Source organism: Gallus gallus, chromosome 13 (assembly GCF_016699485.2).
Source record: "Gallus gallus isolate bGalGal1 chromosome 13, bGalGal1.mat.broiler.GRCg7b, whole genome shotgun sequence".
NCBI lineage: Eukaryota > Metazoa > Chordata > Aves > Galliformes > Phasianidae > Gallus > Gallus gallus.
The window spans coordinates 4,375,885-4,403,027 of record NC_052544.1 but is presented as its reverse complement, the minus strand read 5'-3'; the positions used below and the strand labels follow the sequence as shown (position 1 = coordinate 4,403,027).

General features: G+C 45.5%; 3 protein-coding genes across 15 annotated transcripts in view; 2 read left to right on the top strand and 1 right to left on the bottom strand.

The window, feature by feature from the left end:
- Nucleotides 1-10,581, top strand: part of WWC1 (WW and C2 domain containing 1) — a 64,972-nt gene extending 54,391 nt beyond the window's left edge. For all 7 annotated transcript variants that reach the window (XM_040646883.2, NM_001277150.2, XM_040646882.2 and 4 more), the window contains exons 13-23: nucleotides 669-749; nucleotides 1,627-1,713; nucleotides 2,494-2,686; nucleotides 3,766-3,918; nucleotides 4,528-4,628; nucleotides 5,428-5,575; nucleotides 7,019-7,183; nucleotides 7,446-7,538; nucleotides 8,068-8,298; nucleotides 9,327-9,448; nucleotides 9,924-10,581. In XM_040646883.2, coding sequence (XP_040502817.1) covers nucleotides 669-749; nucleotides 1,627-1,713; nucleotides 2,494-2,686; nucleotides 3,766-3,918; nucleotides 4,528-4,628; nucleotides 5,428-5,575; nucleotides 7,019-7,183; nucleotides 7,446-7,538; nucleotides 8,068-8,298; nucleotides 9,327-9,448; nucleotides 9,924-9,990 — 1,441 coding nt within the window. In that variant the 3' untranslated portion in view covers nucleotides 9,991-10,581. The remainder of the gene's footprint in view (nucleotides 1-668; nucleotides 750-1,626; nucleotides 1,714-2,493; nucleotides 2,687-3,765; nucleotides 3,919-4,527; nucleotides 4,629-5,427; nucleotides 5,576-7,018; nucleotides 7,184-7,445; nucleotides 7,539-8,067; nucleotides 8,299-9,326; nucleotides 9,449-9,923) is intronic.
- Nucleotides 10,582-10,753: 172 nt separating this feature from the next.
- On the top strand, nucleotides 10,754-26,157 carry RARS (arginyl-tRNA synthetase). Its single transcript, NM_001030607.2, has 15 exons — nucleotides 10,754-10,809; nucleotides 14,434-14,568; nucleotides 15,069-15,257; nucleotides 18,390-18,501; nucleotides 19,498-19,598; nucleotides 20,099-20,220; nucleotides 20,549-20,669; nucleotides 20,922-21,051; nucleotides 21,381-21,485; nucleotides 22,399-22,577; nucleotides 23,113-23,222; nucleotides 23,967-24,072; nucleotides 24,997-25,169; nucleotides 25,412-25,659; nucleotides 26,017-26,157. Exons 1-15 carry the CDS (start codon nucleotides 10,765-10,767, stop codon nucleotides 26,124-26,126), a joined length of 1,986 nt encoding a protein of 661 aa, NP_001025778.2. The 5' UTR covers nucleotides 10,754-10,764; the 3' UTR covers nucleotides 26,127-26,157.
- Nucleotides 20,041-27,143, bottom strand: part of LOC416169 (rho GTPase-activating protein 7-like) — a 42,686-nt gene continuing 35,583 nt past the window's right edge. For 6 of the 7 annotated variants that reach the window (XR_006931423.1, XR_006931419.1, XR_006931418.1 and 3 more), the window contains one exon: nucleotides 20,041-26,498. The gene's annotated coding sequence lies outside the window, so the exon portion shown is untranslated. The remainder of the gene's footprint in view (nucleotides 26,499-27,143) is intronic. The other variant, XR_006931420.1, reaches the window with a different exon arrangement.

The following is a 27,143-nucleotide window of genomic DNA, read 5'->3' as shown; positions in this document are numbered from 1 at the left end:
TCCTCTCTAGATGAAATGCAGAAGATTGCCAAGTAATATGGGAGACACTTTGATGCTAATCCTGTTTTAATATGCTACAGGGTAGTCTCTGAGCCCGTTAGATGGTGAATGTAGCTGTTGGGACTTAGAGCACATAGAAGTTTGGAGGAGGAACGGAGAGGAAAAACTATGCAGGTGGCTACTTTAAAGAAAACTAATCAATGTACTTTGTTACTTTCAATGTACTTAGGGAAGTTTGATTTGTTAAAGAAACAAAGGAATGACTTAAATCTAATCAAACTTGAGAATTTTTGCTGTCATGGTGAAGGACAGGATTTTAACTGTTAAGTCTTATTTCTGTTGTTGGGCAGTCAGCTGTCTTTAATAAAATCCTGTCAAGGGAACCCTTTAATAGCCCTCCCTGCCTTCTTTTTGCACAGCTTGTCATGTGGCTTTCTTGGCAGTGAAAGGGGAAGGCATATGACTTTCTGCTGATAAGGACTGCAGTACATAATACATACCTCTAAGGGTGACTGAACTTCTTTAATTGGGCTTTTTTCTAGATGCTAGTTTTGCAAAGTCTATATGCTCAACTTCTGAATGGAAGGCAAAAGATTTTCTATTGCTTACATGGTAGCACCTTCAGTAAGAGGGAAATTAAGCCCTTAATTGTCTTTGATTTCTCTCAGACCGTGTGCATCAGAAGTGATGGTGTTTGACAGTGATGATACAGAAGCAGCTGGGACAGCTAAAGTGCAAATTGCAATGAGGTAAGCACTATGTATTTTTATTGGATTTCCCGTCTTATAGAAAGAGTGATCAAGTTTGTGCTCTGTTCTGTTTACTTACCATATTTCCCTTATCCCACGGGTATTAACAAACACTCTCTTTATACTGTAATTGACACTCGCACTCATCTCTGTGAGATCCTTGGCCCAGTTACCTTCTTTCATGTCAGCAGAAATCAATTGGTGGTGATAGTGGTATGACAGTACAAAGTAGCATTTGGAGTACTGACATTCCTGGACTGAAGGAAGCATTGTGTTCCCTCTGTCTCCTTCAGCGTGCGGTTTGTGGGGGCAAAAGCGGGTGAGGGTAAGTGGTAATCATTGGCCACGCTTGTATCCCACAAGAAGCAGGCAAGGCACAGGAGGGTAGGCACAGAGGTGTTGTCCTTAAATGATTCAGTAGAAGGTGATAGAGAAAATAGAGAAAAATAAGACGTGTAAAACTACCCTGTCATGGCCACCAACAGTGAAACAATGGTTACCCATAATGTCTTTACTATACTTGCATCAAGTATTTCTGCATGCAAAGTTTTTGTATTTGATTGATTATATAAGGACTTTCAAAAGGTTTTAGTTCAATGCAACAATTAAGTAGATCCCCCAAAAAATCAGTGTGGTAACTCAAATCTGTAGTCCATTGTATCTATGAATTCTGAAGTTATGCTGCACATTCTGGTAGCAAAATTTCATGTAACGTGAAACTGATATTGTTATCAACTACAGGCAGGCCATGCTCCCATTATAGTTTTGTCTTAAGTGTGTAATGCTTTCTTCCCTTACTATTGAAACAAGTGGAATACTCATTCATGGCACCTGTGACAGACTTCTCTAATGGTTTTTTTCTGTCTTTTCAATTCAGATACGATGAAAAAAATAAGCAATTTGCAATCCTGGTTATCCAGCTGAGTAATGTTCAAGCACTGCTGTTACAGCAGGACCAAAAAGTGTAAGTGGGTGAAACAAACACGCTTGATGTATTTGTATTAGATTCCAGTAGGAGCAAAACAGATGTTGATTTGTTGTTCACACTCTTATATATAATATATAATTTTAAAAAAAGTACCCCTTCTGAAATGCTTCTAAGTTTCATTGTGTCACATCGTTTATGATGCCTGTACTCAAACTGGAACAAGGTGCAACTTTCTCCTCAAAGGTCCATATTAACTAGGGCAAACTTCTCTGGGATTAACACCAGCCATCAAGATTCTTAACTCCAGCAGCACCCAGAGCAACTGTGGAGAGAGGGCTGTCATTCTACTGCAGAACTCATCTTGGAAATGTGCACAGATGCATCCATGTGCAGGGAAATGCACAGGTTCTACTAGACTCAGTTGAGGCATAACTTTTAAATTCAGCTGTATAATGAGTAAACTGACATAAGCTTGATTCATTTTTGCATTGCTGTTTCTAGAAAAGGATAGTGTTAGCATGTAAGTTTTTTAGTGACAAACCGTACGGATGTAAACCACTATGTGAAACAATCCCATGATCTTCCATCACAAGATTCAGAGAGATGAAACCCACAGCAACTCACACCACCTTGTCTCTGATTTTGTGATGAGATGTTCCTTTTTCCTCAGTTTACTAACATTCCAGGGAGCAGGATAGGCCAGTCACGTTCACCATGCTTAGGAAGAATTTCGCTCACAGATCTATGGAGCTCTTGCAATGGAGGTGACTGCAAACTTGTACAGTAGTACTGACTGCAGCATGTTTTTCGCAATAGGAACATTCGTGTGGCAGTCCTGCCCTGTTTGGAAAGCACAAGCTGCTTGTTTCGCACAAGACCATTGGAAGTTTCAGACAATCTCATGTACAATGAAGTATTTTGGGTTTCTATTTCTTACCCAGCTTTACGCCAGAAGACTTTAAGAGTTGATGTTTGCACTGTAGATAAATCTCGCCTTGAAGAATGTTTGGTTAGTATTTATCTATTTTGATACATTTTCTGTGTTTATTTTCCCTTCTTAATGGAACAAAATTTTAAACTTTGAATTATGATAACTTCTCAGAGTCTTGTTTTTGATAATCCTAATCTTCACTATTAAAAATCACTTAACTGTTGCTTTGAGTGGTGGTATTTCTCTAGACATTTAGCCCCTTCTTGTTAGACCAGCCTTTTGTTCAGTGCTAACTGGATAACTTGATTTAAATGCTACTGTTTCTGGAGTAATGTGCTCTAGAACATGAGTAGATTGTGTCAAACTGGAATATAAGCAACAGTTAAGCTTCAGAATTTTTTTTTCTCTTGCAAGTGTTTTATAGCATCTCCATTGGCTGGAGGAAGTACATGTTTTATGATGTTTCCTCATTTCTTCCTTCATCTGCTTTGCAAAGCAAATCTGGGTTCAGGAAAAGATCTATTTTCCAAATAGAGGTTTCCTGTCTGGCAGCATGTAATGTCCTACTGTACCTGAGCTCCTGATGGGACCACACTAACTCGCATGACATGTGCTCAGTATGCAGTCTGTTGAACTATGCTAGTGGAATGAAGTCTGCTCTGACACTGATTAAGCAAACTGCAGAACAGCTTTATTTTGGTTCTAAATATGTGTATTAAATATGAGGTGGGAAAAAGGGAAAGCAGATGAAGAGTGGAATACACAGAGCTATAACATAACAGTCTGAAAGAGTGATATTATTCTTTGTCAACCTTGCAGGTCTCTTGAAAGGAATCTTCTCCTGTTCCTTTTTATTTTGAAGCTGTGGCTGTAAGTTATCCCAGCTGCAGCAAGACTGTTAGTACTTGTACACAGGACCTGCAGTAAGGCACTTGATATTTTGACTGGGAGTCTTAACCAATGTTAAAATAGTTAAGCATAAAGCATTACTAGTGCAATTCCTCACATGGCTGTTGAAATGATGGGGATAAACAGGGCAAGTTTTCTTTCTGGTGAACTTGCCCAACTCAGGTAGTCATGACTTTTTTCTCTCTTTTTACTGGTATAGTACTAGTGCATTTCAGTATTGTACTAAAACTATTTTTCCCTCTACATAGGGTGGAGCACAAATTAGCCTCGCTGAAATATGTAGATCTGGAGAGAAATCAACCCGTTGGTATAACCTCCTTAGTTCTAAGTATCTGCAGAAGCAAAACAGAAAAAGTAAACAAGGAACCATTCATTCTGAAATACCCTGCACTGATAAAACAGTAAGAACTCCTTAAATCAAAGAAATCTCTTACAAACCCTCTCATTAGTACTGTTGGGGTGGCTGAAGGAAGGACTTTTGCAATAGACAAGATGTAAAGTCTGGCATGTTCATGTTTAGAAGAGAGAATGTTACTAAATGCAGCAAAATAGAGTGATTACAGATATGCCCTTGTCCCGGGCTAGCTGCTTACTGAAATCTGCACCTTGTGGAGCATGAGGACTATGGTATGTGTTCTGGTGTAAGCAATGTGTCATCTTTTGCCTTTCTTCTCACTAGACAGATTACCTTGCTGCAATAAACATGCTGAACAAGTAAAAATACGCACTTAACATTTCTATGTGCATGGCATGCAATATGAATGTAGTATGCTCAGTCTGATAGTTGCACACACGCTGTACAGATAGCAAAACTGGTGGAAGCTGGACCAGGTATACTCAGTGGTCTTGACTTTATGCTGTATGTGTAATGAGCTGCTTGAGCCATGTGGATGTAGAGATTACAACTTCCTCCTTCTACCAGAAGAAAGCTGGCGGGCTGTTCTGACCAAAAGGTTGGGCATGTTGCAGTCTGAGTAGTACCTTTAAAAGATGCCTCTTGCTCTCCTCAGGACTCCGTATCAGCACTCTTAGAGCAGACAGCTGTTGAACTGGAAGCTGTGGAGAAGAAACTGGAGGAAAGCAGAACCACTTTAACTAGTGGAGAGAGCTGGTGGGTAACAGCATTCTACTGTGTTATTATCATGGGATTATCAGAGAGTTTGGGGGTTCAAGACTGAAAATTGATGTGCAGAGGAAAAAAAGTAGGTGATACCAAGCTGTGGAAAGCTGCTTCCATCCTGCAGTGAATTTTTTTATTTCTTCTGTTATGGAGATTGTGCTTGCGAAAGGAGAACAAAGCTCAAAGCTTAAAAATAGACAAAATAGCACCATGTTCGTTCTTTGGTAGAATGTGCTGTGAACCTCTGAAAGCTCCACTGCATAGCGAATGGTTTTGCTTCAGTATTAGTTTTGGTGGTTGCTTACATTGTTCAGCTTCAAATTCTATTAATGGAGCCTTACATTTGAAATAAAAACGCAAGCCGGACCAACGGACCCGATTGAGAAGCCAGCACAGAATTCAAGTGAGCTGAAAAGGATGTTTAAACAAGTGTTTCCGTTTTCTCCAATATCACTTCCTAAACTAAGATCAGTTGCATCCTGAGAAATGTACTCGTCTTAAGCTCAGGCCACGTGGCTGAACCCTGAACTTTCTCCATTTGAAGCAACATCAGCGTGAATGGAAGGTTCTAGTTGCAATGATCATCTTCTAGTGCAGCTTCACTATAGTTTTCCTTATTCTCATATTTATAAAACTTCATGTGTGCAATCTCAGTTGCTACAGAACCACTGGCTACAGGTGCAAATGACTGCCATAGGGATGAGTTTCTGTTCAGCAGCTTACCCCCTTCTGTAACATCTGAATATTGTACAAAACAGGCCAGTTCAATAACAGAAGCTGTTCTTAACAGGCGAGATGAAGAGGTTGCTGAGCAGGAAGAACTGGATGAGATCAGTGAAAATGAAGCAGAAGAGGAGGAAGAATTCTGTGCTGGAAAATTGCTGTGGGAAACAGAAGAAAGTCTGAATTCCCATCCTCACGTGGAAATGGCAGTAAAGGTAAAGTTTGAGTTAAACTTCCTATTGTTTAATGCAGTGTTCCAAGCAGCCCCCATTTAATTGCACCATCCAAAGATTTGAGGATGAAATCTTGCTTTGCCTTTCTCTTATGCGCTTACATGTGCAGTGTTCACACTTCATTTAGTTTGAAAATGTCAAAAGGAATAAACCTTCAGGGAAAAAATGACTTGGTGAGGCAGTGATTGAGAACTGGTTGTGAACACTGAAGACGCAGACCTCTACAGTGAGGGAGTACCTGTACTTACTTGATTTTTATTCTGTTTATATCCAAATCTCAAATTATATTGGGAAACTGACTCTTTCAGCAGGTATGAGATTACTTGACTGCGCAGACTTTCTCTTGCCGAAAACTCTCATGGATTGGTATTAAAAATGATCATTTTCGTATTTCTCTGGGCAGTGACCTGATTTGCTTATGCAACCAGAAGGCATTGCTAGTGTGAATGGTCTGTGTCTGCACCAGATGCTTCCTTTGAAGAGGAAAGTGCAGTGCTACCCCAAAGTCCTTTATGGTGAACCAGTATTGTCTATTCCATGATACTGTACATCAGGCTGTGTATTTTGTTGGCTGTGGTTTTTTCCTTCCTTCTAACAAGATTTTCTGACTTTTAGAAAGTCAAAAAAAAAAAAATTGTTGTTTTTATCAGAATACTTTCTGTTGTCTGATGTCAACATTTTTCTCCTTTCGGTTCATCTCCTGCTAAGGGAGCTGCTTGTTTTATTTAAGGTTTCTGTTTAAAGGGAGAAAATGCTGCTGCTTCATTGACTGGATTGCTGTTGAGCTGAACAGAGCTGCAGCAGTTTCTTCAAAGCTCATAATTGATTTTTAAACGCTTACCTACCTGAAATATTAAATAACTGCATGACCACTTTTTTCCCATGGTTTATAAGCATTTTTTCGCCGCCTTTTGTTACTCATGGAAACTGTTTTCATTAGTATGTGGCTGTGGCTTTGACCTTGTATGATTCTGAGTGTTGCTACATTCTCACAAGCATAATTAATGTGCTCTAGATCTGCTCTCTGTGCATGTACGTACAGCTATTTATATCTGTATTTGCTGCAAATGCACAAAAGGTAAGGGAGTGGTCTTCAAAATTGTAACTCGCTTTCTGTATGTGAAATTGCTGGTTCACACCGATGTACTGGATCCAGCGGGCAAAGCTCATTGGACTCGATTGTGTTGCACAGCAATCAATGTACACAGAGCCCTTAGGGAGCAATACAGTTAATGTAGCAGCTGCGGAGTTCAGAGTGAAGCATCAGAACACCCTGTATGAAAAGGGCTAAAGAGTATCTGGTTGTAAGTGTGATGCCTCTGGGCTGAAAGCAGAGATCTATCACAGGTGGCTGCCACGCTGCCCTAGATATGTCATTGGTAAGATGGCAAGCTGGCATTTTACACTGCACTATCTGTCTTTCAGGTGGATAAAGAGACAAACACAGAGAGCCTTGCACAATCTTCTGCTGTAGTTCGTCCAAAGGACAAACGAGCAGCAAATCCACCACAAACGCAGTTTGTCAGGGGTAGCACCATCATCCGCTCCAAAACATTTTCGCCGGGACCACAAAGTCAGTATGTGTGTCGGGTAAGGAAAATGCAATCCTGGATCTATAAAATACTGCTTTTCATTAATGAGAGTCTCCGTTTTTTACTGAGTCCTGACGCTGCTTCCTTCTCTTCCCCTTTGACTTCATAAGTTTCAGTCTTTTTGGGGGGCAGTGTCTTCTGCAGTCTTTACAAAACCTGAAAATTCTGCTTACATCACAGGTTACACTGTGATGTTGCTGCTAATGTAAGTATGTACTTGCATGTTTGATGGAAAATGTTTTTTCACTTCCATTTTTCAGCTGAATCGCAGTGACAGTGACAGTTCAACGCTATCCAAAAAAACCCCCTTTGTTCGAAATGCGATGGAGAGACGAAGCGTCAGAGTGAAACGGGTAAAAGCATCACTGCTTGCTTTTTGCCTGGTACAGCCGTGTGTGGAAAAGAAGTGAAAACTGTTTAAAATGTTTAAATGTTTTGTAAACACAAATCAGTTGCCAGGTGTTCTCATTCAGAAACTTTCCTTCGCGTGTGAGATACTTCTCTTAAGAATACTTTCCTTGAAATGCCAGAATATGACAGGGATGTTTAACTTCAGAGCTTAGAGAAATCACTTTACAAAGATTGCTCCTGATATCATAGTAGATGATAGTAGAAGTAGACTTCCATCACAGTAGAGTTGGAGTAGCAAACATTTTTCTGCCGTGTTTATTGCTGCAAGGGTCATTTAGTGCTTGTGCTGTAATGAGCTGGGGACGAAGGTGAAAAGAATACAGCTTCAGATGCTCAGAACAGCATTTATTTATTTATTTATTGCAATAAGAAGTGTTGGAAGAACAAGAACACATAAAATTATTGGGCCTTACATGAGGGGAGCAGTCTGGGCAGTTCTCACTATTGTCCATTAATTTTTTTTTTTTTCAGCCTTCAATTAAGTCTGCTGGTACAGAGCGCCTGATTCGCACTTCGCTAGACCTGGAGCTGGACCTGCAGGCTTCAAAAACCTGGCACGATCGGCTAGTTCAGGAGATCTCTGTGCTGAGAGAACTGAAGGAACAGTTAGAACAAGCTCAAAGTCAGGGTGAGAAAGAGTTACCGCAGTGGGTGAAGGATGATGAGAGATTCCGACTGCTGCTGAGGCTAGTGGAAAAACGAGTAAGTAATAGCTGCCTTTGGATTTTATTTAACATTTGAGAAGTGTGATTTGAGAAATGGGACTTTGGACAACCTGGAAATTAAACCTTAGCACTGCGGTCACTCGTGGCTTGTACTTACGATTCCATCAAGCAAGCTATTGATGATGGAAGTTGCTGTTCTCAGATGTTCTATTTACACACCCAGAGTCTGTGCCTGCCTGCCTGCCAATACAAAGATTAGGAGGATAGCATCTAAATCTGCTTCTCCTAAGAGAAATAATGGCTCAATAAAACTTGTGCATGATGATCCTGAGCTTAAGACGACAATCATTTCTAGTTAGTGTATGTCTAGAGTGGATGTACAAACACCCCTGAGCTGAGTCCTCCCTTAACCTTGTTGGAATTTGTCTCGCCTCTTTAGCTTCCTGTGGCATTGTGTTACTCCTGAACACGTGCAGCACAGGCATTTCCTGCCTTAGTTCAGGTGCAAGTATGGAAAGTCACGAATCCCATCTGTTCTGTAAAGTTCAGCCTCCCAAGCCACAATAGCTGCAGCGTGCAATGGTTAGCACTTAGCCTTACTCTGTCTACACGTGCCTTTCCCTAGTGCGTAGGGCCGCTTCTCAGCTTTCCTGGTTTATCACAAGCACCTCTGGCATTAGGCAGAAATATTTTAAGATCTGATGGCACAGCATGCAGTTGATTAAAAAAAAAAAGAAAAAAAGAAAAAAAAGCTCTCTGGGATAGAGCTAGGAAAATAGATTGCCATGTTCTTGCATAAGCTGATGTGTTGGTTTAAAAATCATGATACAAAGAAGACACAGATGACATCCATAATTCTTAGCAAGGGGCTTGAAGAAGACCTTATAAAAAGCTCTCCTGGTTACAGTGATTGACGAGCCTTCAATTTACCTTTTGTGGCTTCTGATGCCAGAGTTAGTGGTTCTGAAACCCTTCAGACCTGCAGGTAAAACTGCTGTATTTACAGATTTACTCAGAGCGATTCCTCCCAGAAACACAAACAGCTTTCTTCTGTTTTTTTTTTAGGTGGAAAAAACAGAACACAGGTGTGAGCTCAAAGCTGATAAAATGATGAGAGCTGCTGCCAAGGATGTTCACCGGCTCCGAGGGCAGAGTCGGAAGGAGCCTTTGGAAGTGCAGTCATTCAGGTAATTCTGGATCGTTTGGTGAGAACTGACTACCTTCTTTGTGGATGATTAAGGTAGTGATAAAGCTGTTTTTTGTACAAGTAGTTAACTGTTCTGCTAAAACAAACTCAATTTTCAAATCCAATCTGAAAGTCAGAAATTAACTGCAGCACTGCCAGTGATTTCAGAGCAGCAAGAAGTAGTCCAAATCATTCCCCGCCTGGCACCAAACATGCAATTTGTAATTTTAATGCAGAAGCAGTCCTTTGCTTCCTGAAGTAACGCTGCTCATCGTGCCAAAAACGATCCATTCTGAAATGGCCTTTTTGATTAAATCAGTATTGTGGGATCTGTGGTGTGTGCGCAAAAGGTGTAGCTCGAGAGAGGGTGTGCTGCTGTTCTTGGGGGTGACCGAGGGGGGGATGCGTGTTAATGCAGATGATGCACGTTTCTGGCGAGACCTCTACTGCACTAACAGCTGATCTTCTTCTTCTAGAGAGAAAATGGCATTTTTCACACGGCCCAGGATAAACATTCCAACACTCTCTGCGGATGACGTGTGATCACCATAAAGTATTTGCTCTGGGGACACTTCTACAACTGCAGTTTGTTGGGGTTTTTTTGAAGTTATTTATGTGGTATATGGAGGTACCAAGGCCTTTTTACGTTAGAGCTTCTGTCAGTGCGTGGATGTTTTAAGGACTTCAGGTTGACATATATCATCACAGAAACCAGCATTAAAGTGACAAGATTGTATAGTTTGTATATTTAGGAATGTATTTTTGGGAAATAGAATTTTAAATAAGAACAACACCAACAAAAAAAAAAAGCAGCATCTGGTGCTGTTATTCTTAAATAATGCTGTTTAAACCTTTTGTACAGCTCAGCCTTTTAGCAGCGTGACGGCAATAAGCGGCGGTGGAGGAACGGTGCAGCTGCCTGTGTGTGGGGCGGCCGTGCGTGCGGTGAGCGAGGCCCGAGGGCCGCGTGACGCACGCAGGTGCTGCACGGGAAGCGCGAGCCCGCGGGCCGCACTGTTACTGCAGCGGTGCACTGCAGGGCTGTGGGACCGCAGCACCCGTTGAAGCCGCGGGCGGAGGGTGGCGGCCCCTCGCTCCGTGCGGGGTTTTCGAATAAAGCAACCGTTCTGCACACCCGTGGGTCCTCGCCTGCTCTTGTCTCCTGCATGCCGTGCTGCATGACGTCACCCCTGCCCCGCCGCGGCCCTGACTCGCGGGGCCCTCCCCTCCGCCCGGGGGCGCTGTCCTTCGTTTCGTCGTTTCCGCTTCCGCTCTGGCGTTGCCACTTCCGTTTCCGCTCGCTCCCGCAGCGGGAGGATGGAGGCACGCGTGGCGGAGGCGGCGGCCCGGCTGGCGCGGCAGGTGAGGGCAGGGACGGGACCGGAGCGCCTACCGCAACTCGGCCCGGCAGTTTCCCGGGGTGGTGAAGGCGCGCGGAGGTCCTCGGGTGAGGAGGGGGAGAACCGTCCCGGGGAGGGGCGGGGGCGTTCCGCGAGCAGCCGCGGTCTGTGGGGCGGGCTTCGTACTCGAAGGAAGAAAGCGGCGGGAGTAGTTCGCGCTTCCGCGGCCGTGTTTTTGGGCCATGAGCAGAGCCAAAGCGCTGCTATGGAACGTGGCAGCTTCTGCCCGTGGCGGGGCCGGGCCGGGCCCGGGGAACGGGGGCTCCCGGTTGGCCCGGGCGGGGCGAGGCGGCGGCCCCGGGTGTTCCCGGGCGGGTGCGGCGGCCTTAGAGCGCTGTGGTGGGGAAGGAGGATGGAGACAGCTGTTTCTGGTGGCTGTGTGTAAAAATGAAAGGCTGTCTTGTCAGCTTTAGCTACTACTGGTGTTAACAGTACGCAGGCAGCTTTAGGAAAACCTCGCATCCTTCTGCAGGTGTGCTGCTCGCGGTGCCCCAGGACATGCCTGGGCGTGAGGGATTGCTGCACAGCTGGGCTGTGAGTTCTCCCTGCCATACACGTGTGCTCGGACAGAGCTTCAGTATGCTTTCAGCTCACAGTTTAAACATAAGATAAGCACTGCCATAAAATGCTGAGATAATAGATCTGCTTGCTGAACGTGTGCAGCTCCTTGTGTTTCCCTCTGTAGCTGCTGAGATAGGAAAGGCGTCTCAGGGCTGAGCCCTTATCCCAGCTTGGGAGACCCCTGGGAGCCAGCAGGGTTCGTCAGCTCTTCAGGAGAGCAAATCTGTAACGAAAGAAGTGTGCTCAGCCACTGTGCAGAGCCAGCTCAGCAGCAGGTCAGGCAGGCAGGAGGAGCAATAAAAGCATGCGGGAGGCAAGAAGGGAAATGGAGAGAGGAGTTCCTAATACTGCTGTGCTTCGTCAGCCATTTGCTTTCTCATTTCTTTTTTAATGCAGTGGAGTAAAACTGTCTACCCAAAAACTGAAGCGCGTACAAATTTAGTGATAATTCAGTGGAGCCTGAATTACACGCTCACAGAAAATACAAGGATTATTTTGGTCTTTTTGGAAAAGCTATAGTTTTTTTGTATTCACAGGTGAGGGGAAGATTGCTAGTACTCAGCTGACCAAAGAGCCCTTGGAGATGTCAGCATGGCTTCATGCAATTCCCGCAGCTTCTTGTGAGGTGGTCATCAGGTATGACCCTTTACTGACAAGTTGTGATGCATCCAGGGCTGTGCAGGTAGAGTAGGGGATGGAGTTTTATTCCTGGAACAGCAGCTTTTCCCTTCCTTTCCTCAGTTACTTGTTTTGCAGATCAGAGGCACAGTGCTGTTATGTTCTCTTCCTCCCTCCCTCAGAATATACTGTGGGAAAGGAGCTGCAAGGGATATCTGTGCTTTAATGTAGTGATTTATTTTTTAGGAAGGCTTCAGGGTTTATATCCCTTTAACAACTCCCAGAGTTCACAGGTGATTTGCTGGACTTAGTTGCAGGCTTATCACAGGTGGTTGTGATTAAGGGTGTTTGTAATGTGTGCATGCAAAGACTTTCTCAGGTGAGCTTAATGATGGACGTGGGGTTGTGCTGCTGGCCCAGCCCACCCCTTCTCATCCCAGGCCCCCCCTCTGTTCTGGGACATGGTGTAATGCCTGCTGATTTTCAGCCTTTCTGCTCCGTGGTTCTGAATGAGATCAATTTGTCCTCTGCATTAGCTGTTGAAGAGCAAAACAAGGGAACCTTATGTGGCTGCAGCAATGCTTGGGTAGGCAGCCAGAGATGGATGCAGGACTTAACAGATAGTGTGACCTTGAGAGTAGAACATAATCTCTGGGTTTTTCTTATAGGACATTCCAGTTTTTTTGAGTGTAGGTGAGTTTAAACAGTAATTATTTGTTTTGCCGCTCCAGCATTGCTCTGAGTCACCTGTTGCCATAGTGTTTTCTTAAATTAACAGTGAAACAGCCATGAAATAATGCAGTGAAATCTCTCAAGCTATTTTAATGTGAAGTTCAGCCTGGAAATTTGTCAAGCAGATCTGTAAGTTATATGAAACACGACCAAGTCAGGGCAGTAAAAAAAGTTTTAAATAAGGAAAGCATATGTTCTCTTGGATAAGTGGGAGAAAAAGCATGCGAAAGCAAAAGGGTCTGCCTTGGGTTTCAAAGGAGAAGTAATAAGATACAGAAGACCAGTTGGGATGGGCCCTTTGAAGCAGTTTTGCTTGAGCTATAGCTTTGGTTTTGGATCATCTAGCACTGCAGGACACAGCTTGTTCTCCCATGGCAGAGAGACATTTTGGGGCTGAAAAGAGGTGTGCTGGAAGTGTTGAAGCTGAAGCACAAATGAGGAATGACCTCCAAAGTTTTCAAAAGCTTTCCAGTTTGCTATGCAGATGAAGTAGTCTTAAGATCATTTTGGCACAGCTCAGAAGCTTTGAGCGTGTGCAGTTATGCTGGCACCTGTGGGAGCTGCAGTTCAGGTGGAGATATTGGGCCAGAAGATTGGATGACCCAGATTTTGTTTCCCTAATTAAAAAAATGTTCTGATTGTTTCAAGAGCAAAAAGCAAACGAGCCCTTTTTATAAGGTTTGGCAGCATATTTGTCTGTGATAATAGCCTGAGCTGCTTCCTGCTGTGAGCATGTTGGTAGCCCGGAGCCTGCTGGAGTCAGATGAGGGGTCAGGGTGGGGAGCTCTGCCTTCTAGAGCTGCCGCACGTTTCCAGCAGCACCCTGACTCCTCTTTGTGGAACAGGTTACAGGGGAGGTGGACAACAGAGATAAAGCTTATGAGAGCTGGATTCCTTGGGGCCGGGAGAGGGAAGTGGCTGCTCCCTGCAGCAGCATTGGGCTGCCGGGCTGCATGACTACACCTGGGATGTGAGGTCAGGAGGGGTGTGGGGAGCAGTGGGTGCTGCTGCTGCGAAGAGTCCATCGGCTGTGGAGGGCACAAACCTGAAGGACAGCTGAAAGCTGGAGCTTGTTTGTTTGGACTGTAAAAGTCCACCTCAAATTCTCAGTTTCTCCCAAGCACCTCATGGCAGTTTTAAGAGAAGCAGCCACTGCAGCAGTAGGGGAGGCAACACGCAGTGAGCTGGGAGCGAGCGCACACTGCAGGCCGGCCTCCCACCGCACTGTGAGCTCACGGGTCGCATCAGTGGTTGTGGTTTCATCCTCTGGGAGAGACAGTGTGGCCCAGCTTTAGAAATGGTGGAGCTGGCTGACGCCTGAAAGAGGCTTTGGGGAATTTGGAAGCAAAGCATCGGATATCTTTGCTAAATTATATTAAAAAAGAATAAGAAGAAGCTGGAGAGAATGCTTTTTTTAAGTATGTGTTTTCTTAGCCTGATCTGTTGTCTTCCTCGTGCTTCTGTTGTGAGATTAGTAAGATGATTATTACCTCACTGAGCCACGTTTTTGGCACCAATGGAAACCACCTTTAAACAGTAACTGTTTGGAATTACTTGACTTGCCTGTTGTAGTTATTACCTTTACAAGGCAGGACTGTAGCTGAGGTCCTGCACTCCCCACCTGCTGTTCCCCTTCTCTAAGACCCACTGTGTGTCCATCTCATTTGCTTTGCAGGAAAACGAGATTAAGTCACTAACTGCAGAAATTGAGCATCTGAAGAACTTTGGGTGCCTGGGAATCTCCCCAAGTTTGGAAGGGTTGCGAGACGAAAACGCTAAACTGAAGTATCGGTTGAATTTCCTTCAGAAGGTAAAGGAATAGAGGGTTAATGGTGTATTACGTGGTTTTGTTCTCACTAAGAGAAAGTAAATGAATGATGTCAGTTTGTTACAGCTAGTGGTGTGTGACTGCATTCTAACATCTTAATTGCTGGTTGTGCTTCAGGTATTTCTTGGTTCCTTAAACAGAACATGAGTTTATGAAGAATGTCAGTAGGTTAATAAGCCCACGCTGTCCTATCTCAGATGGTCACGTAGCTGCAGCCCAGCTGCTTTATTTACCAGGATCACTGACAGATGTGTGAGAAATAAAACGCAGCACTGCGTTCAGGGGAACTGTCTGGGCTGTGATGGTCAAAGGGAGATGTATCTCCTGAATGTCATGATTTCCACGTTGTATGTGTTGCTCTTGTACCTAGAGGTGTCAGCCAGATCTTCCAGTCATGCTTTGCCAGGCAACCAAGGAGAAAAGCAGGATGTGACTGTTCTGTATGTGCTATGAATTGAGCTTTCTGCATTTTGTTTTTCCAGAGCCTTCAAGAGGAACAAAGTAAAACAGTGAAAAGCATGATTAATATCAACAGCCGTCTTCAGGAGATCTTTGGAGCTGCCATTCAGGCTGCCTACCCGGAGTTAGAAAACCCTCCACTAGTGGTGACACCGAGCCAGCAGCCCAAATTTGGGGATTATCAGTGCAACAGCGCCATGGGCATAACACAGGTAAATCTGAGAGATCTTGATAAGAGAAGAAAAGAGGGAATGTTGCCTGCTAGAAGCAAAATGGTAGACAGCCTGGTGACAGTATTGGACCTGATTAAGGCTTCTTGCAGCCCTCTGGGGTGAAAATTCACTGAATATCTAATGGCATTTTAGAAAGCATCGGCCTTTACAGAGCAGATCTTTAAAATGTCTTTTTAGATGACTGTAATGAGTTGGGAATGTCTGAGTTACAGATTGCCACAGAACAACTGCCCAGTTTGTGGGATTGCAATCATTGTATTCCTTTATTTATGATTAAGTTCTTCTTAATTACTTCTGTATTTTCTGTTAAAATATTGAACAGAAGTTCGAAATCGTGTTTGTTTCGTTACAATATGTATGGAGCTTTCTGGGCAGCTGTATCAGTGGCTTCACTTTACAGAACACCTGTGATGTGTGTGCCAAGGAAGGAGTGGGGTTTTTAATCCTGCCAAGTACCAGCAGTGTTGCTTTAAAAACAAATGCATTGCTGCTTTATAGAAGGTATTGGCCAAAGAGGACCCAGACAGAGTAAGAGGCGCTTCAGGCATCACTCAGTAGGATGGGACTGTAGTGAAGTAAAACGAGGAGGTGAGGAAGAAGGTGCTACGTCCTCATTTAGATGAGGGAAATGTCCTCACTTCCAATGCATTGCTGCCTTTGAGGGAATAGATAGACTCTTTATAACAAGAGATCTTTGGTTTTGCAGCATGTGGTCTCAACAGAAGCAACTTTTATTCTTAAGATAAATACACATAAAGTTCTGCAGTCCCTGACTGCCCTCTGTGGTGCCTGTGCCTGTGTCCTGGGCAGCACCAATACGTGCCAGGCAGCAGGCTCCGGGGCTGCGGTGCCAGGGCAGAAACAGCCTCCCGAATACATGTCTGCCCTTGGTCTTGTTAGCACGCTGCTAGCATACTGTGCCTGGGCTGCAGCCAGAGGGCTGTGCTGGGTGACTGCACCGACACAGACTTTCAGAGCTTTGCCATTTTTCTGACCGCTGCTTTACCCCAATTAAGTCGCTGTTAGAATTCTTGAGCCGTCCTGGCTTCTCAGTGTCAGCATTGTTCACATAACTCATTGTCCGACCAGTCCCCTTCGAGCCAGGGCTTCAAGTTCCCCATTGTCAGCAGTACTGGTGAGTAAACGTTCCTCGTGCTGGGCTTGGCTGTAGGGTTTGTACCTTGGAAGGCATGCCACCACACTGGGCTTGGGAGTACTGACACACGCAGCGTAATCAATGCAGCAAAGCCAGTGGATGCAGCGCAGTCATTTCTCTGAGAGCAGTGAGTTAGGTCGGGGATCTAACCTGGCTGCAGGTACCTTTGGAGCTGGAGCATTGCTCACCACAAGAGGAGCAGAAAGCATCTGACTGAGGGCAGCCACTACGTGCCAGACAGCAGCCTCTCCCTTCCAGGCGCTGATGTGGAAACAGCCCTCACAAATGTGTATTGTTTTCCTTAGAGCTTGTTAGCATATTAATGCCAGGGGCTTGAGCAAGGAGCTCTGCCTGTTCCTTAGAGTAGTGGGAGTGCTGTGGCTGTTTCTGGGGTGATTCAGAGGACCTGCCTGTCATCTGGTGAAACATGCTTAGCATCTGGTTTTGCGTTTATTCTTCTTGTAGTTTGCACTCTGGGTAACACCATTTGATCCCTACAGAAGTTTGCCCATTCAAAGCCGTAACCATCTTGCAGGGATCCTGTAACGATCAGTGGTGTGGCAGATCTGAACTGCAGGATAAAACTGAAGCAGAAGCCACATTTTGCAGCAGGCTGCAAGTTAACATATAGAAGCCGTAACAAGCTTAGATTGTAACTTGACCAAGAGCTACCTGTTCTTTTTGGCCTTGTAGGAGCGGGGTGATAGAATGTTTTCAGTCATTACTCATTAAGAATGAAAAACCATGCATCAGAAACAAGTAGTTGCGATAATATAGGCTATAGTATGAATGTGGCATTTTGGGAGGGGAGAGCTCACAGCATCTTCCTCAGGGCTGTTTTTCTAAGATCTGCAAAAAGCTGTGTGAGAAGTTTGGGGAAGGGACAAGTGAACTGTGGAATAACCTACAGTGAGAGCCTGCGCCGTGTTACTGCGCTTCCTCGCTGTGGGAAGTTTAGAGGGAAAAAGAGAGCAACCTTACAAGCAGTTTTTCTGATGCTCTCTAAGGAAAATCAGGCAGCATTAGGACCGTCCTTGGTAGCTTGAGTTCTGCTTTTTATTACTTAGTTATTCAATCAGTTTGAGTGTAAGGTACTATCAAGTGACCTTTGTTTTGGTAGCTTGTAATCAGAAACCATGGAGAGGAGAAGCCTGCGGGGTGACCTCTTGCAGCTTTCCTAAAGGGAGCCTATAAACACGAGTTGAGCCGATGCTTTCAAAGGGTAGATAACAGCAGGATAAGGGGAAATGATCTTCAATTGAAGGAGGAAAGATTTAGGTTGGATGTCAGGGGGAAGTTCTTTACTATATGAGTGATGAGGTGCTGGCACAGGCTGTCCAGAGAGGCTGTGGATGCCCCATCCATCCCTGAAGGTGTTCAAGGCCAGGTTGGATGGCGCCCTGGGCAGCCTGGGCTGGTATTAAATGTGGAGGTTGGCAGCCCTGCCTGCAGCGGGGGGGTTGGAGCTTCATGATCCTCGAGGTCCCTTCCAACCCAAGCCATTCTATGATGCTGTGATTCTCTCAGTGTTTCTTGCAGGCACAACTTAAACTCCTGAGAAGTGAGGCCTGGCACAGCTAGGGGTACCTGTGAAATGGATTAACAAGGTTTCACAGTCATACAAAGGACGTGCTGGCTGTTTTGGTTTTTAAAGAGTTAAGTCAGTTTAAAGAAATCAAAATTTGCCACAGCATTTAACATCCCAAAAGATTTTCTTCTGACGTGCAGCCTTTGGGTGTTCTGAATGGTTTGTGTCTCATTAGCCTTCTGTTGTGTGGAAAGAGCTGATCTAATCTTTAAAAGTTGCTGGAGATGTTTTCCTTGGTGAGTTATTGCCTGCGTTGTGAGGGTAAAGGATCGTGGGGCTCTTCTAACACAGTCGTAGCTACATTTTGTGTTTCACTTTGTGGAATGCTGTGGAGGATTGAATTTTACTGGCTCTTCTTGTGTTTCAGATACTGCTCAAAACCAAGGAACAGAAGGTTAGTCCAAGGGAGATCGCTGAGAAAATAACCAAACATATTCCTGCAAACGAATGCATTGAGAAGGTTGAAATTGCTGGTCCTGGTATGATACTTCATGTTACACCCCTTTTATGTTAGAAAGCTGAAAGGATGATTTTATACTGGATGGAGCTGAGTTGAGTTAGACTCACTTGTCATTTACAGTTGATGTTATGAGATGAATTAGCTGCTGCTTGCTGAGCTTCGTAGCTCCTACATTTCCACAGCAGCAGCAGATCTACCTGTTTTAAATTGGTTGGTGTGGTCCTCACCCCTTCAGAAGTTTTTCCACTTAAGGGATGTTTTGCACCTGGGAGATCAGTAGACAGGTAAGGGGTCACAATCATACAAAATTACTGCAAAAATTGATATGTCCTTATCATCTAAGACCTGGTATGTCTGCTGTAGCTTGAGGGGTGCGGGGGAGGTCTTGCCCTTCTGGCACTGAGGTGCTGCAGGAGCACAGAAGTTATTAACTGCTGCATCTGTTTTGTCCCTGTGACTTGGGAAGAGATAGGAGGGCTCGGATTCCTTAGGGCAGTAGTGTAAAGACCAAGATAATGTGGCACAGGCCAGCAGGGGGCTTGGGCAATTCATTCATTAACTCTTAGAAGTAAAGCACCTGTTCTACAAGCATGAGTTCTGGCAGATGTAACTGCATTTTTAGGATATTAATCAAAAAAAGAAAAGCAAAGAAAAATAGTAGGATTTGTTTTTGCATTCTGCAAACCCTGATGATTTATTTTCTAATAAAGTTTTTATAAATTCAGCTCTCAGTGACAGTGTGCTACAAGGAGTTGTGGGCGGTCAAGCAGACTCTGACTGCTGCAGTAAAGGGCATCATTGTGTGAAACGGGCTCTTTGAATCTGGGTACAGGAGCTGTCTTCTAGTGACAGCTTTGTTCTGCTGATGCTGGAGTCAATTTTGGTTCAGTCGAGATAACTTCAGGAGCTCTTGTCCTCTGTGTGAGGAAAGAGAAGTCCAAGGGGGATAAAAGGGAAAAGTGGTTTAAGGCACTTAGGAAGCTCCAACACTCATTGCTGGTTTTCTCCTCTAAAGGTTTTATCAACGTCCATCTGCGGAAGGATTTTGTATCAAAGCAGCTGAGCAGTTTATTAGTGAATGGAGTTCAACCACCGGCTATTGGCAAAAGGAAAAAGGTACGGATGGCAGTAAGCAGAGGTGGGCATCTTGCACCCATATGGATGGAGCAAGTGCTTGGCTGCAGGCAGCTTTCAAGTCCTGCCCCTTCCACCCAAAAAGTGATTTGTTGGATGGGTGGCCATGTCAGCTGGTCATTACAGTGGCATTTATGTGACTTCAGGATGGGGGTGGGGGGAGGGGTGCTATGGGTGGCCCTCGTGTACCAGCTGTGGTCCCAGGGGTGCTGGTGGTTGTGGGACAGGGGTGTTCCAGGGCTCCCTGAGAACAGCATGTTGTGCCCAGATCTGTCTGGGACTGATCCCTGACCCTCTGGGGGAGATGCAGTGGAAACCTGGGTTGAAACCTGCTCTGAGGTCCCAAGCAAGCTGCTCTGCTGTCATGCAGCGTGGGCGTGCCTCCCTTCACCCACCCAACAAAATCCACACGAAACACATGAGATGTGGTAATGGCTGTTGCCTCTACTTTATTCATTTTTTCATTTTGTACCGTGTCTAAGGTGATACTGGATTTCTCCTCCCCCAACATTGCAAAGGAGATGCATGTTGGTCACCTGCGGTCCACCATCATTGGAGAAAGTATGTGCCGCCTCTTCGAGTTTGCAGGTTATGATGTGTTGAGGTGAGAGTTGCTTTTTGGGTGGGATAAGGTTCTTTGGCTACATTTCTACAGTAACTCTCTCTGTGCTTTGGTCAGTATTGATCTTCTTCATAAGGACATAAAAAAGTAATCCTTGATGTGCAGTAAGGTAGGAAACTGAGTAAGTGTAGTGAGGTTAGGAGTCCGAATGGGCAGCAGCTTCATTTCCCTGAAGCAGGGGCGGAGCTTGCCTGGCGTTGGTTTCTCTTACTATGTGTGTCTTCATTTAGAATATATGTATTTAACATGTTCACGTTTTAAAACATACATTTGAGAAATCATTATTGTTGTGCTCTTTAATTGCTTCAAGGTTAAACCATTTAGGAGACTGGGGCACCCAGTTTGGAATGCTCATTGCTCACCTGCAAGACAGATTTCCAGATTACTTAACGGTTTCTCCTCCCATTGGGGATCTCCAAGCTTTTTACAAGGTATTTGTCACAAATAATTGTGATGTTTGTGTCAACAGCTGAGAAGCAGGTTCAGCTAATAGATGATTGCAATTACCTACCAATGGGTAACGAATGAATTACAGTATCTGGTCTTGAGTTGTCCATGTGGGGAATGATTAAAGGACCTGTGTTCTGAAATGCACACTCTTTGGGATTGTGTTGTGGACATTCTACTCTGTTTTTCAAGGGAAAAACCAGGTGCTTCCTTTCATGCACTGTGTTCTACCATAGGAATCCAAGAGGAGATTTGACACTGAGGAGGAATTTAAGAAGCGAGCCTACCAATGTGTGGTGCTGCTGCAGAGCAAAGACCCCGACTTCATTAAGGCATGGGAGCTGATCTGCGATGTGTCGCGGAAAGGTGGGTGCCACATTCACAGACATGGCTCAGCAGTTGGACAGTGGTTTTTCTCACCATCCTCCAGTTTTGGTAATGAAGGCACTGCCACCTTGCTGTAACAAGTTCAGAGAAAAAGGATTTTGCAGCCAAAGAACTGGCCTGTCTGTGGAGGTGTTCAATTACAGCCTTTGTCTCCTTGGTCTAGTCTGAGTCCTTCTCTGACAGCTTGACCAAGAGATAGAAAACAGATTTAGGGATTTGCTGTGCCTGTTATTAAATATATGCCACAAAAATTCCCACTGTGTGATTTGATTTAATGAGAGTATTTTTTATTTGTTTTCATCCTCAAGAGTTCCAGAAAATCTACAACTGCCTGGACGTCACACTGACAGAGAGAGGGGAGTCATTCTACCAAGATATGATGAAAGATATCGTGAAAGAATTTGAAGATAAAGGTGAGGCTTTTTGTCTTGGAATCATAAATTCTGCAGATCAGCACAAGAGGTAACGTCACTCTCAGCCACCAAGGCTTGGGAGTGATGCTCAGAGAGGTGCATGTTCTGTGTGCCTTGCTCTTTTTCTCAGCAGCAGTTTCTGAGTGGGTCTTTTGTGGAATTTCCTCCCAAAGAAGCATGAGCAGAACTGATTGTTATATATATCACTCCAGAAAGGTTGAATCTTTCCTGCTGATAGCAAAAGTAGTTTGTGGGGGATAGTTGTGGGAAATAGCACGAGGCACTACTGGAGTTGATTTTATCTTCACCAGTGTGTCCTTCTTAGTGTTGTGACCATAGGAGAACTTGCATCAGAGAAATGTTCTCTGTGAAGGCTGTGGCACTTTTGGTTCACGTTGACTGTGAGACACACAAAAAGCAAAACGGACTGTAATGAGTTTATAATTTTATGTGTTTCTGTTTAAGTTTTGCATTTCTTGAGTCTCACCATCTGTACTGTTCTAACTCGTCTCATCTCTTAAATGTATTGCACACCTCTGTAGAGCTTCCATTGCTTTTAGTGCCTTCCTTTGTAAGGCTGTTTTTGTGGCTGCAAAGGTAGAGCTGGATGCCAGTGATGTGAGTTTTTAAATCCAAATAATTCTCTTTTGGAAAGGGCAGAGTGGTACAGATCTGCTTTCTTGTGCACAATCTTGAGTTCTGGAAGCACAACACAAAATCTGACGTGGCTGGTAAGGGAGTTCTCATTTGGGCTTGGTGTTTGTTTGTTTGTTTTTCACATTTTGAGACATGAAACGTTTGGTAATGTGCATGGACTTTGTGATAGCATCGGAACAGGAGATGTTTCTGCCTGTCGTGTCCCCCAGCCTCCTCATGAGATATGACACAATGCAGTATTCCATTGCTTTTCTAGGCTTTGTCCAGGTGGATGATGGCCGGAAGATTGTCTTTGTCCCGGGTTTCTCTGTCCCACTGACAATCATGAAGTCAGATGGAGGTTACACATATGACACATCTGACTTGGCTGCACTTAGACACAGGCTGCTTGAAGAGAAGGGTGATATCCTTATCTATGTTGTCGACAGTGGCCAGGTGAGTATGTCGATCTCTCCTGTCACTGCTGATACAGATTATCAGAAATCTCATAAATAACAAGCACAACAGTAAGGTAAATAGAACTCCTCTGTAGGGTTTTCCATGCGCTGTATTGGCTTTTGACCTTAGTGGTGTAATGGTGAATCTGATGTGCTGACTGGTGGCCTCTGTGAAGAGCCCTGGAACGAAGTGATGAGAGAAGCACAGTCACCACTGGATGTGTGCTGAGTCTAAATCTCATAGTCTGAAATGAGAGCTGTACTGTGTATACCTAGATCTCTTCTTACCTGAGGAAATGGAAGATTGTCAGTGCTGTATCTGAGCAGTGCTGTAAGTTTGCTGTTTGCTGCTTTTATAAGCCCAGCAAGTTCTTGGAAATGTTAATCTTCCTGAAGCGGAATGTTTCTGCAGAGCTAAAAGCATTTAAAGTCTCATTGTCAAAGCAGCACTCTGTAAAGACAACGAAAGTGACAAGAAAGCCATACCCAGAAGAGCGGGTTGAGAACTGGTTGTTGATATTTCTTCCTTGCAGTCGGTGCATTTGCAAACAGTGTTTGCAGCTGGACAGATGATCGGCTGGTATGACCCCAAAGTAACCAGAATCACCCACGCTGCATTTGGAGTGGTGCTGGGAGAAGACAAGTAAGTCTGTAGATGTAGTTTTTCCTCTGAATGTGCTGTGATTATGTGCAGAAGACCTTTGCTCATTCATTGACAAGTATGTATGTACGTGATACGGCACGTCAGGGCCCTTTGATGCACACAGATAGCGGTGTTGAAGTAAGGTCTGGCTTCTGCTGCCTGGTTTTTGGGGAGGGGGCTGTGACTTGGCTGGTGCAGAGTAAGGTAACGCAAATCCTGGAGATGGCAGTGGTACAGACCATGATATCCTTAATTTCTGCCTGAAGAAGATGGAATAAAAGTTGGGAAAAGAACATGAGTGAGTGTTGTGGTGTGCAGGCCATGCTGTTGTGCTCCAGAGTTGGTCTCGTGTCTCAGTTAAGTTGTACTTAAGTAAGTTAACGCTCAAGTGTGTACTCCAGTCATGTAATGTTGTAGACTGAGCTTCTGGTTATGCTGTGGGCTTGTTAGAAAAGTAAAGATGCTGGATTTGAGCCTTGCACTGGTATTGTATCCTGCCTGATGTCTGGAACTGGGACAGTTCTGAGGGTTGGAGCCTTCCCTCTCTGTTTTTCCCCCTCCCTCACTCCCAGCTACCCCATGTCTGTTGTCATAGTCCTACACCTTTCATTAGGTTTGGCTGTCTGGTGCTCGGTTCTTCAGTACAGAGTGCTTTTTCAATTGGCCAGAGGTGTTAGCAGTGCAAATTCCTGGCAGTGTTTTGCCTCATGTGTAGGTGGTCATTTTGGCTGTATCTGTTTTCAGGAAGAAGTTCAAAACTCGATCAGGGGACACAGTGCGTCTCATGGATCTTCTGGAAGAAGGGCTGAAACGGGCCATGGACAAGCTGAAAGACAAGGAACGGGACAAGGTGAGGTGTGAACTGCAGACAGCATGCTGGCCCCTTTAAGTGGAGCTGGGAGGGAAGCTGGGCCTGGCAGAAGAACTGGCCCTGCAGCTGGTACCAGCTAGCCTGCAGGGATGGCACATGTGACTCCCCCTGGGTGCAGCAGGTGGTGGTAGATGATGAGAGCAGCAAGCTTGGTGTGCTAGTCTAGTGACTTCTGGATTGTTAGAGATTGTTGGAGAGCTGCAGTGGACTCTGGTGTCAAGCTTCAACCCATTCCCTTCAACAGCGTTTGCTGGAAGCTTTTGCTTAAAAAGATTTTGTCTGCCTTGGATTCTGATGGCCTGAAGAGAACTGGGCTGGGTGGGCCACAGAATTGAACAGAAGGACCAAATGGTCCCAGCACTATGTGAGTCAGTGGAATCACCATTCCTTCATGCTGTGCTGAAAAACGTTCCTTTTTTTAACAGAAACACCATGAAGCATAGGAGTAAAGCACCATGAAGCTCTACCCAGGGCTCATACAGCATAGGTACAAACCACTTGGCCATGCTGACAGCTTACAGTTGTACCAAAGGGGTGTTCTTTCACTGTGTGGCTGATCCAAAATGCTCTGTAAGAGCATTTCAGAGCTCAGTGTGTACTGTGTGCATGGACAGGTTGAGAGAAGTGGGAGTGCAGTGCGGACATCCACCTGCATGGTGGTAGATGGTTAGATGTTATGTGGTGGGCAGGCATGCAGGAGCAGAGGATACTCCATGTGCATGCAGGCCTGGGTGCACGGATGGGGTGTTGACCCCCAGGTGGAAAGGCAGCTTGGAATCTGCTGCCATGGGGTGAAACCCCCTGAGCTGGCAGAACCCTCTCCAGCCCTGCAAGGTGGTGGTGGTTGTGATGCCAACATAGCTTTCCTCCACTTGATCATTACCTGTTTTGAAATACTACTAGGTCCTCACGCCAGAAGAGCTGAAAGCGGCCCAGATGTCAGTTGCTTTTGGATGCATTAAATATGCAGACCTCTCCCACAACAGACTAAATGACTACGTATTCTCCTTTGACAAGATGCTGGATGACCGAGGAAATACAGCTGCGTATTTGCTGTATGCCTTCACACGGATCAGGTGAGCTGAGTGTGTTGAAGTGTGTAATTATCTCTGAGTCTTCAGTGCAAAGGGAGGTGGGGGGGAAGGAGTGGCTGTGTTGAATGAGTGCAGTTAGGGGGTAGTGGACAAGAAAAGCCAGCTCCAACATGCACTGTCATTGGAGATGGGGGCCTGTGGTACCTGAAGCAGGGCACTGCTTTGCTGTGGTGGAAGTTGTTGCAGAGAAGCAGACCGGGCATTGTCTTGGTGTGTCATTGCAGGGCTATTGCTCGTCTGGCCAATATTGATGAGGAGATGCTGCGGAAGGCAGCGAGGGAGGAGGTGATTGTCCTTGACCATGAGAAGGAGTGGAAACTGGGCAAGTGTATCCTGAGGTTCCCTGAGATTCTGCAGAAGATCCTGGATGATCTGTTACTGCACACACTCTGTGACTACCTTTATGAGCTGGCCACCACCTTCACTGAGTTCTATGACAATTGCTATTGTGTGGAGAAGGACAGGCAGAGTGGTGAGTGCTGGACTGGGGGTGCTGCACATGTCATTGTGTACTGCTGTGCAGGTGAACTGCAGGGTCCTTTCCTGGGTGGAGAAGGCTGTTGCTGCTCTACTGGCAGCTGCAGAACAAGTGCTATTCTGTGGGGGGGGAGGAAGGGCTGAAGGGGTTGCCACAGCAGCAAGCTTAAGCTGTGAGCAGCCAGGCACCTGGACACAATGGATGATCAGCCTGCCTGGGTGCGGAGGGAGGGAGGGGGCACACTGTGCCCAGGGCCAGGTTGGTGGCAGATTGGTCCCCAAGAGGGAAGGCAGGGGTGGTTGATCTGAGCAGTGGCTCCAGCTCTGATGTTGGTCTTTTGTTGTTTTGCAGGCCAGATCGTGAAGGTGAACACATGGAGACTGCTGCTGTGCGAGGCCACTGCCACCATCATGGCCAAGGGTTTTGACATCCTGGGAATTAAGCCTGTGGAGAGGATGTAACGGTGGGGTGACAATAAAAGGACTGACTGACTGGCTGTGTGTGATGGCAGGGGGTTCCAGCAAGGGAAGGTGCTCGAGGGGAGCAGCACCCCGAGGGGGAAAGGGAAGGGAACTGAAGCATGAGTGCAGAAGCACTCAGGTCCAGAGGCAGAGAACTGGTGCTCTGGGCACAGCTCAGAGCATTTCTGGTCACAGGAACTGAATCCACATGGGCCCATCCCCAACGCTGTACTCCTTACCTTATCTACCAGTCTCTGGCACCCCTCAACCCCAGCTCAGGGTTGGTGCTCGTTGCATGGAAGGTGTTAGTGAATGATAGGGCTGCACACTTGTAGCTGGAGAAGAGGTCAAACATTGCACTCTCTGAGAAACCTGTAAACAGGAGGGGGGGCTGTTAATCAACACTTACCAGGACAACGTACACTGAGGAATACGACCTGCAAGAACACCCCCCCATTCCCATCACTGTTCCTTGCGATGGCCCTGTACTAGCATCCAGCCAAGCAGTGGCTTTCTGCCATCAGAGCCCAGCTGCTAAGTTAAGTTGCATGCATGCAGCCATGCTGTACTGCTGAGAGTGCACAGCACAAACCTAGGGCAGTTCCATGCACAGAGTCCTCACAGCTGGAAAAATGGGAACTCTGTGCTGCTCTGCTTCATGTAGCACCTTCCACCAAACCCAAAGCAAAAGGAGAGCTCAGGTGCATGAGATGAAATAGATGTGCAACCAGCAAGGTGCTTGAGGAAGCGAGTGATTTTGAACACTGCTGGCAGCAGGGATAGGCATCTGCCCTGTGCCATCCTCCGGAGGGATTGCAAGAGTGGGTGTCTCACGTGGTTTGCCTCCTTGTTGCTGCATGTTTGATGGATCTATCCATCCATATATAGATAAACCATCAGAATACAGAGATCTACCACAGGTAGATCTAATCACAGGTATCTACCCCCCTGTAGCAAAAGGCCCTGATGAGCAGCAGCATGGCAGGCCACAATGCTGGGGGACAGGAGGGAGGGTTG

Bases quoted from the DNA above. Each gene is read 5' to 3' on its own strand.
- RARS (NM_001030607.2), top strand. From the start codon at position 10,765: ATGGAGGCACGCGTGGCGGAGGCGGCGGCCCGGCTGGCGCGGCAG. The intron at 21,052-21,380 runs GTGGGTGCCACA...TTCATCCTCAAG, and splicing joins CTGCGATGTGTCGCGGAAAG to AGTTCCAGAAAATCTACAAC. The intron at 21,486-22,398 runs GTGAGGCTTTTT...TTGCTTTTCTAG, and splicing joins GAAAGAATTTGAAGATAAAG to GCTTTGTCCAGGTGGATGAT.